Source organism: Sapajus apella, unplaced genomic scaffold (genome assembly GCF_009761245.1).
Source record: "Sapajus apella isolate SASKATOON/1434 unplaced genomic scaffold, GSC_monkey_1.0 scaffold28, whole genome shotgun sequence".
NCBI lineage: Eukaryota > Metazoa > Chordata > Mammalia > Primates > Cebidae > Sapajus > Sapajus apella.
In genome coordinates, this window is record NW_022436968.1 from 23,954,068 (window position 1) to 23,964,111 (window position 10,044).

Sequence of the window (10,044 nt, forward strand, 5' to 3'; positions counted from 1 at the left end):
TAACTAGAAATCCCTGGTGGTTACTGTGAAGTAAGACTTGTTAAGACTTCCACAGCAAGATTAAGAAGAAAACAAGCAAGACAACACTGGGTATCTTGATGGGACTGAAATACAGGAGTGACGACTGGGAAGCTATCTCCTTGGTTCTTTCCCAGGCAAAGACCAACCTGAACAAGGGTCCCCAGTTTCTCCATACCTCTCCACTAAGTCTCACCTGTGAACAGATCCTTGCGCCTTTAATACCTGTCTTCACACCACCATAGCCGGCTGTGACCTGTCCCGAGAGTACCAACAAATGGAAAGCCACAGGGAATTCGCCAGGTAAAAACAAACTTGGAAGAGAAACAGTCTCGGGTGAAGTCCTAAGGCCGCATGAGAAACTCAAGCTGTGATTGGAAAAATCTTGCCCTTCCTCTTTGCCACAAAACGGAATTGCCTGCCTTCTTCCATTCCTGCACCCAACACATTTGCCCAGACCCTTCCGAACCAAAGAAGCCTCCGACAAAGGCAGACTATAGGAACCATCAAATTCTCGGTGAAACCCGACCGCTGAGTACAGCCTCCCAGAAGAAAAGATCAAATGAGACCAGCTCAGTGGGGTCTTCCCGTAGTGACCCCTGAGTTAACATATTTATTTTCACGCTGCAACTGCTGATCACTTTACAGAGACATATCATGCTGTCGCTCTGCATGGAGCTGAAGACAAAAGTAACATTTTTATTGTTATAATTATTATAATTATTTTTAACAAAGCTATTAAATAACCTATCCAAAGCTCAAACCGGTGCTAGCGAAAACCCGAGCATTATTTCCAATCTCCCAAGTTCCTTCCGCTTCAATTCAGCAGCGTTTCCTATATACAAGGCCAGCCCAGGGTGGTCCCCCAAAACTGTAGGTCTCCTAGACGGTGGGAACGGTTTAGAGTTTGGAACCGCCCTGGCCTAGGGCAGAGCTCCCAATCATGACCCAAATGCCCCAAGTCCCAACCCTACTTCCCGGCTCCTGGGAACTGGGTCCCTGTGTCCGAGGGCAGGGGAAGCTGAGGGCCTGGCTCCATTCTGCGCGACAAGCAACGGAGAGAGTCCGTCTAGTGAGTCTCCCCTCCGCCAGCTGCCCACAGGTTCCCAGATCTCCCGCAGAGGTACTGGGAAGGGGGTCCACCTCTGGGAGGGTTCACAGGTCCCGCGGGTCCTCCCGCTTAACCCCGGCCTCAGCAACTTTGAGCTTCTTATTCTGGTGAGTTTTGACGTGCTTGGCTAGATGGTCGCTGCGCATGAATCGTTTGCCGCACTCGGGGCAGGCAAAGCGCTTCTCGCCCGTGTGAGTCCGCAGGTGCCGCTGCAGCTCGTCCGAGCGCGTGAAGCTCTTCCCGCAGAAGAGCCAGTTGCACACGAAGGGCCGCTCGCCCGTGTGCCAGCGCAGGTGCGCCTTCAGGTGCGACGTCTTCCCGTACACCTTGCCGCAGCCCGGCACGTGGCATACGTGCTGCTTCTTCTTGCCCGGCTCCGCCTCAGGGGCGCCGCCCGCCGCCTGGCAGTTGGGGCAGCGGCAGCGGCGGCACCTCCTGGCCGTGGCCGCCAGGGGGGCCTTGGTCTGCAGCAGCGCGGCGATCTGGCTCTGGTACTGCGCAAAGTCCGACGGGCCTAACACCAGGCCTCTTTGCAGGGCGGCGGCGGCCGCAGCAGCAGCGGCCGCAGAGGTGGGGAAACGGGGCGCGTGGGGGGCCCCGGCACAGGTGCCGGAAAGGCCGCTTCCCGGAACTCCGGAGGCCCCCGGCCCGGCGCCTGCCTGCGGGATGCTCCACCACGGGAGGTCGTCGGGGGCCGGATTGGGTGACAACTGGCGGCAGGTGGGCGGCGGGGGCGGCGGCGGCGGCGGGGGCAGCAGGTTGGAGTAGCCGGGCGGCAGCGCGGCCTGCGCCGCGTAGGGCACGTAGGCGGGCGCGCAGCTGGCTGGCAGAGCCGCCATGCTCGAGGGCAGCATCTTGACCGGCGAGAACTCGTAGGGGTAGGAGGGGTCGGCGGGGGGTGTGAGCGGAAGCTCATGCGCAGCCCCGAAGGACGGCTGCAGGTGCGTCTTCTGCGGCGTCAGCCCCAGGCTGGGGTGCGGGGGCGGTAGCGCGCCCGGCGAGTGCGCCGGCATGTCCGCGGTCCACGGGTGGAAGAGCCGGGAGGGGGAGCCCAGCGCGGAGTCGTAGGGCACTTGCAGGAAGTCCGGGGGCGCCGCCGCACCCGGCTGGCCGATGCGACTACAGGTGGCGGCCAGCAGTGCCAGGGGCGAGTGCTTGCCCAGGTCCGGGGAGGCGCTGGGGGTGCGGTCCTGCATACGCAGAGAGGGAGGGCAGAGAAGAGACAAAAGGTTAGCTCCAAGCGCCGACTCCCAGCCTGCCCGCCCGCTATTATACTACTATCCCTCCTCCGCCGCGGCCGTCCCTCCCCGCCACCGCACCCCACGCACGCACCCACCGGCCGCAGGAAACTTTTGGAGCCTGCGCTACCTGAACGTGGGGCACGCGAGCGCTTCTTGCTAAACTACTTGGTGCACTGAGACGCCATCTAGCCTTAGAGGAAGCAGGCGCAAAGTGGGAGGGGGAGGCATCCGACAGGCCACTCCGGGCTACGCGGTCAGTTAGAGTCGGGAAACACCCACAACCCGGCAGCCCAGCCGCCCTCCCTCCCATCTTTTAAGCTGTCCTGTCCTCGCGCTCCTCCCCCGCCCGCCCCAGGATGAAATCAGCAGGAGGGCCCAGCAGGGTGAGCTCTAGTAGTGTTCTCAGCCAGCCAGGCACCTCCTAACAATCCCGGATCCATGCGTCCCTCCTGCAAAGGCCACACTCTTGACACCAGATTAGGTGTGAAGTTGGCGTGGGCACCCCTAGGCCTGGCTCCAGCTGCACCCACCGGCGGGGTTCCCTTGGAGATTCAAGCTGCACGGAGTACCGGGGGAGAACCGGACAGGGCCCTTTCCACCTTTCTCCCGCCCCCTCCGGGCCCAGCCCTAACCTGGAGAAAGGCCTGCAGCGAGTCGTTCCGGAGGACGGCCACCGCGGCCATGGCTACAACTTCCAGGCCGCTGGCTGTGGAGCGAGGCGCCGCCGCGGAGGCATGGACACCCGAAGGCGAGGACGAACGGCCGCCCAGTCTGCCTCCCCAGAGCCCGCTCTGCGCGCTGGGGCCCTCCCCGCCCTCGCCTCTCGCAGCGCCCCGCTCGCTCGCCCCGCGCTCGGTCTGAGCGCTTCAGGATCACCTCCAAGAATTTGATAAGGACTTTGCTGGGCCGCCAGCCAGTCAGAGGGAAGATTTATGGCTTTGAAGTTTGCCGCTACCCAATCATCAAAGAATAGCGGCTCTTTCAGAAGCGAAAGCAAATCCTTTGAATCCACAAAGCTCCTATGGTGTGTTTGTTGGTCTGGATAAAAGAACTGATTATTAGGGGGGATGGGCAGGGAGGAGATAAAGGCGGGACAATTAATGAAGTAATCACTATGTGGGAAATGTATATACACAAATAATTGGATTTTCCTGATCAAAGGGGGCCTTGCCGCCTGGAGACCCGCGCTTGGGTTGCTCGAGACACTCTTCCCGCCCCCCCCGCAACACACACACTTGGAATTTAAAGATTTGCACCAAGGCAGCGCCCAAAGTGACAAAGTGTCCTTGTTATCTCTAGAAAAATCTGCCTTCGGCTTCCAGGCGCGGGACTTTGGGACGGGAAGGAGTGTAACTCTCCCCTGTATTTGTACACCCTGCACCCTCGCCGCACACGCACCCGTCGGGGCACACAGCGGACCCAAGCGAGTTCTCCGGTGAGGCGTGGGACCGATCGCGCCCGGCCTGCCGCGTGTCCCCCCGCGCGCCGCTGTGGGGCCGGGGCAGGGCTGTGACCCGGGGCGGGGCCGGGCGGCCGCCCAGCGCGGCGTTGGGTGACGCGCACGCTCCAGGGCCGCCCGCCTGACGAGCGACCGGGGCTCTCGTGTGACGTTCCTGCTGGCGACCGGGAAGTTTTCCACAGGCCACAACTTTTGCAAAGAGGGGACCTGGGAAAAACACCCGCGCCGCTTATACCCTCAAAGCTGAACTTGGCAGGACACTCAAGGCGACCTGTCAAGCCCACCCGAGGGGAAGAAGCTGTGCTGTCCCGCCCTTTTCTCCTCAGGCCACCCTGGTCGCCAAGGAGTCCCGGGCCGGGCCGGGGGTGCCGAAAGCCCCAGCGCTGCTGGTGATTTATCGCTCCGGGCTCTGCCAAGCCGGCGCGGGCTCTCGCAAGCCTGACAGACCAGGAACTACTTGAAAAAAGTAAGGCACGGTCGAGGAAGCCTGGTTTTTGTGGTTCCACAAACCACAAATCAAACGAGAGAGGCCCCCGAAGCGGGAAGAAAAGTCAGTACAAACTTGTTCCTGTCACCTTTGGAAAGAAAAAGTTCCTCACCAGGCGCGGGGCGTACTTTGTCCTGGGCAGGGACGCGCTTGCCGGGGATTGGGTGACCCCCATCCCTCCTTGGCCGCTCACCTCCTGCGGAGGAAGGTCTGTCAGCCGCCTGCCTCCTCCTGGCTCAGGGCACAGGACTTATCCTGCCCCGGCGCTGCGGACCCCAGGATTGCCTCCCACGAGCGCGCGGGCGGGGAAGAGGAAGAGGCAGACTGGGCGCCGCGGGGTCCTCACCGCCCTGGGGCATTAGGAGCGCTGAACCGCGATGGAGGCCTCGAGGCCCGGGCTTGCGAGACCGCACTGCTGAGTGGCCGCCGGAGCTCGGCCTACTGCTCTCCCTCACCAGCCTCCTGGTGGACACGGTCTCCACTCTCCAGCCCGCCAGCCGTGGGGGAGTCCCGAACCAGCTCGCACCCAGCCTCTTTGCCCGTCTTCCTCGCGGGAGCCGCACGGCGACGAAGACTGACGGAAGAGGACGGACAGGGTGACCCATCTCCCGATGCGGCGCCAGAGGTTAGCCTAACTCCAACGGACTCAGAGTCTGGGCTGTATAAGGATGCCCTCCGCACTTCCATCAGGGGTCGGGACGAGATGTCTCCAGACCCACCTTCTCTCACGCCCAGGGCGCTCCTGCAGAATGGGAACATCGTACTGAAGACCGGTGGGCTGCATGCGACCCAAATACAATGGGTCCCTTGCTCGACCCGCTCTCGCACGCCCCCTTTTCCCCCAACGAGTTGTCCCCTCTAGAATGTGATCGGTGACCACAGTTTGGCCAACCCGATCTGGCTTCTGAAGATGAGGTCGGCTATTCTGGGAGCTGAGAAGGGCAGAGAGCTTAGTGGTTTCATCCGAGATCTGGCAGATCTGCTCCTTCCCACGCTTCCGTCCAGGGGTCGAGTCCTAGAGAAGGGTGGGCCTCGAGGGAGCCCTTTCCCGGATGCAAGTCGAAGCCTAGCTGCTTGGCACACACTCGGGCTGGCACATGCCCGCACCCTCGAAGCGATCTGGTATCTTAGCGCTTGTTTCCTCTCCTGCTCCTTTGAGCTCTTCGAAGCCGCGTTTCCCAGGGAGGCGGACAGGGCCGGGCTAAGCAGGACAGAAGGCAGCGCTTTTTGTTGAATCTCATAGCTACTTTACCAAAAAGGCCAGAAGAGCCATTTTACATCTCCGTAGTCACAGGAATTAGCTTTTTTCTCTAAGATGCCCCCATTAGCCAATTAAACCACCATTGGTGGGCAGTAGGGTGAAAGATAGTGGCTTGGTGGTTAAGAGCTCGGAGTCTGAGCTCTCTGAAGACAGATTTTTCCCGCCCTGCCACTTTCTAGTTGGTGACCTTGGCGAGCAAGGTACTCAGCCTCTGTGTACCTCAGTTTGTTATTTGTAAAATGGGACTTACAATAGTGCCCCTAGTAGAGTGGCTGAAGGTTTAAGAGTTAATATATGCAAAGTCTTTAGGACTGTGCTGAGCGTACAGTAGGACCTCTCGAGTGGTCGCAGTCGGCTGCTCTAGGACTCATCTCCGTTTGTGAAAACCCGCCCAGATTCCGGTCCTCCCAGGCCGCAACTGAAGTTTAGAGACTTTGCCGAATAGCTGTTTAGTCTCCCCCAACCCCCTGGCCCTCGGAGCTCCTGAAAAAAAGTTCTTAATGAAGTAATGTTGAGAGCGTCCATTAAAAATGCAGTGCTGGGAGATCAAAGTACAATATTTATTTTAGAAATTTGTTGCAATCACCAAGAGATACAGGTATCAAGGCCAAATGTCAGTTCCATTACACAAAGCCCCGTGCCCGGGAAGAGCGTGTGGCTGCTCTGCCATAATGTAAAGAGACATCAAAGACCGAGCGCGCTGCAAAAGTGCGCAGCCGGGAGGGAGGGAGCAAGCCCGGGAGGGCCAGGCGCGCCCCAGACAGCGCGGGGGCTGCGAGGGCGGGGGTCAGTTCAAAGAGGTATCCGCTGGGGCGCGAGTTCACAGGAGGGAAGATTTAATGGGCTTTCTTTTGTTGGTGGGTGTGTTTGCGCACGGTGGACCCAGGAACTCCTCTGCGGTCCTCCTGCCTCGGGGCGGAGATGGGGGTGGGGTGGGAGCTGCGAATGTGGAGCAAACTTTAACCGTGGCGGGGGGCGGGGAGGTTGAATTCCAGTCTCCTGGAGGCGGCTGGCACCGCGGAGCTGCTCTCCAAGCAGTGCGGTTCTGAGGCTGGGAAGTTTGCATTGCAGTTTCTTTGCGGGCGGGCGGCAAGCGCCGACTGCAAGCCACCTGCGAGAGGAAGAGACGGGTGGGTGAACCCGCAGCGACACGCGTAGGGGACGGACCAGTTCTGAGTGCTCTGGGATTAACTCTGGGGTTGCCACTTGGAGCGCAAGCTTAGTACCTCGCCTCGGGCATTTTCTCGAAGCAAGCAGGGATGCATGCCTCTAGCATAAATCCAATCAGATAGTCACCCCTCTCCAGTTGATTTTCTAAAAATCTAGATATTATTTAGATAATTTTAACACATTCTTAATTCTTTGGCCTTTCACAGTAAGGCATTGCTTAACCAGCTGGATCTCGCTCCTCTTTGCCAAGGAGGATCAACTTTGCAATTGCCCGCATCTGTCTAGTTAAATCCTTGCTATACTAAAGGTTCTGGGAGGATGGGGTCAGAATTTTCCCTGTGCTAATGCGGCACTGAATCGCAGGAGGCTGCCCATGCATTTCTTCAGTCATCTACAACCAAGAATTCTCAGAGCAGTCACTCAGCAGCCTTTTGAAGTTGTGCTAGAGCGGAAAGCTGCTATTGTTCTCATCTCTCAACAAGGAAAGGATCAAACTTTGCCTCTTCAATCTGAAAGATTTTTTTTTTTTTATGGTGGTCGGGGGAAGGATTGCAATCTGATACTCTAAGTTAACTTTGAGGATTTGGAGTGGTCTCCCAGATTAAGCTGCAGATCAAATCACAGATGCCCTAATGCCAGCATCTCAAGTCGGGACACTTCATCATTAATACGGTGGAGTAGTCAGTCACAAGCAATCATAATGCTGGTAACCTAGCCTGGTGACCGAGCTAGTTTACTTTCCACGGAAATGCGGCCATTTCCTCAACTGGAATCCTTGAATTAATTTTAAGTTTAAACTTCCAAATTGGATCAGTATACAATACTGGTTGTAGAACTAGGAGGAATTTTTAAAAATCTCATCCAATTCTACTCCCTCACTTGATGGCAGGAGGAAACAGCATTTACATGATACATGTCCTGCCTGCCCAGTGCTGTGAACTTCAGTAGGTGCTCAATAAATGCTCACCGATGTTGGATGGTAGAGTGGAATTGTGTGCACCAATATCATCTGCGTAATGACTGGTGCCACAGAGCACACACATGTAGGAGGAAGTCAGAGAGGATTGGTGAGCCCATCATCAGGGAGCTGGGGTTTGAAGGAGACTTTAAGAACCCATGGAATTTTAACTAAATTTTAATTTTATTGCAAAGAAAGGAAGAGGGTGAAGGGGAAAGGGATGACAGAAGAAAGAGAATTCTCCTTCAGTGAGAAGTTGAATACGAGGAAGTTTTGGGCCTTTGATTTGTTGGTGTGGACATGGTGAAGTCAGAACAAGGAGTGTGCCCCTGTGCTGTATACATTATTGTAGGAACTCCTGAGCAGGTAAATAATGTGAGTTCAATTCCATTTCCAAAAGCTTCTTTCCTAGGAGGGTTGGCTTGCAGAGAGTCTGGAAGGATAGATGCAAATGCAGTTTTCTAGGTGTGAGATGGTGAAAGTTTTGACTGGGAACAGGTGGTAGTAGTGAAAGGATGACTCACCATTTTAAAGGGGAAAAAGAGCAAAATTTGGTGACAGGTTGGAATGAGACATTAAATAGAGGGGAAACTCAGAAGAACTTTTGAGCAAATGGTGCTGGGACAACTGCATATCTACACGTAAAACAATGACGCTGGACCGTTTCCTTGCAACACGCACAGAAATTCACTCTAATCATAGACTTAAATGTAAGAGTTAAACTCTAAAGCTCTTAGAAGAAACAAAGGAGTAAATCTTCATGACCTTGGTTAGGCAAAATCTTCTTAGATATGATGCCAAAAGCACAAATGACAAAAGAAAAAATAGTAGATTGAACTTCACCAAATTTAAAACTTTTGTGCTTTAATGAACACCATCAAGAAAGTGAAAAGACAACCCACAGAATTGGAGAAATCATTTGCAAATGAGACATCTAATAAGGGAACCCATGCAACTCAACAATAAAAAGACAACCCAATTTAAAACCGGATAAAGGATTTGAATAAACATTTCCCCAAGGAAGATATACAAATGGCCAATAAACACATGAAAAGAAACCTAGCATCGTTAGCCATCACTGAAATGCAAATTAAAACCACAATGAGAGAAACTGCTTCACACCTACTAGGATGACTAGATTACAGAAAAGATAAAGTGTTGGTAAGGATGTGGAGAATTGGAATCTTCATACATTGCTAGTAGGAATGTAAAATGGTACAGAAAACAATTGAAAAACAATGTGGCAATTCCTCAAAATGTTAAACATGGAATTATAATTCTACTGCTCGGTAGATACAAAGAGAATGGAAAATATACATCCACACAAAGACTTGTACATGAATGTTCATAGCAGCATTATTCTTAATAGCCAAAAGCTGGAAACAATCTAAATGTCCATTCCCTGATAAGTGGATAATAAGTGACACATCTATGTAAAGGAATATCATTCAGTTATAAAAAGGGATGAAGTACTGATACATGTTACAATATGGATGAACCTTGAAAACATGCTAAATAAAGGAAGCCAGTCACAAAAGTCACATATTGTATGTTTCCATGTATATGAAATGCCTAGAATGGAAAAATCCACAGACAGAAAGCACGTTAGTGGCTGCCAGGGACTTAGGGGCAGGGAAAGAGGGAATGACTGCCAATGGGTAAGGCTTTTTGGTGGGGGTAAAAATGTCCTCAAATCGATTGTGGTGATGGTTGCCCAACTCTGTGACTACACTAAAAAAATTGAAGGGTACTGTTTAAATGGATGAATTATATGATATGATATGTAATTATATCTCAATAAAGCTGTTTAAAAACAAATCAAGGGGGGCTAGGGAAGGGGTAGTGGGAGGGAGGGTGGGGAGGGATAATGTGGGGAGAAATGTCAGGTATAGGTGATGGGGGGATGGTGGCAGCAAACCACCTTGCTATGAATGTACCTATGCAACAATCTTGCATGATCGGCACATGTACCCCAGAATGTGAAGTACAATTAAAACAACAACAACAGGCCGGGCGCGGTGGCTCAAGCCTGTAATCCCAGCACTTTGGGAGGCCGAGGCGGGTGGATCACGAGGTCAAGAGATCGAGACCATCCTGGTCAATATGGTGAAACCCCGTCTCTACTAAAAATACAAAAAAAAATTGGCTGGGCATGGTGGCGCGTGCCTGTAATCCCAGCTACCCAGGAGGCTGAGGCAGGAGAATTGCCTGAACCCAGGAGACGGAGGTTGCGGTGAGCCGAGATCGCGCCATTGCACTCCAGCCTGGGTAACAAGAGCGAAAACTCCGTCTCAAAAAAAAAAAAAAAAAAAAAAAAAAAAAAAAAAAAAAAAAAAAAA

General features: G+C 54.0%; 1 protein-coding gene and 1 pseudogene across 2 annotated transcripts; one reads left to right on the forward strand and one right to left on the reverse strand.

Annotated features, from left to right (window-relative positions):
• Positions 1-591: 591 nt before the first annotated feature.
• SP5 (Sp5 transcription factor) lies at positions 592-3,627 on the reverse strand. Its single transcript, XM_032293010.1, has 2 exons — positions 3,003-3,627; positions 592-2,319 (listed from the first exon to the last, which is right to left on the reverse strand). The coding sequence occupies exons 1-2, from the start codon at positions 3,051-3,053 to the stop codon at positions 1,174-1,176; spliced, it is 1,197 nt and encodes a 398-aa protein (XP_032148901.1). The 5' UTR covers positions 3,054-3,627; the 3' UTR covers positions 592-1,173.
• On the forward strand, positions 3,052-6,122 carry LOC116561241 (annotated as a pseudogene). The gene is made up of 2 exons (XR_004273346.1): positions 3,052-3,225; positions 3,941-6,122. The product of XR_004273346.1 is annotated as a translation initiation factor IF-2-like (transcript).
• The last annotated feature ends 3,922 nt before the right edge of the window (positions 6,123-10,044 follow it).

Excerpts from the sequence above, each read along its gene's own strand:
- SP5 (XM_032293010.1), bottom strand. The coding sequence starts at position 3,053 with ATGGCCGCGGTGGCCGTCCTCCGGAACGACTCGCTGCAGGCCTTTCTC. Across the intron at positions 2,320-3,002 it reads CGCTGCAGGCCTTTCTCCAG|GACCGCACCCCCAGCGCCTC; the intron begins GTTAGGGCTGGG and ends CTGCGTATGCAG.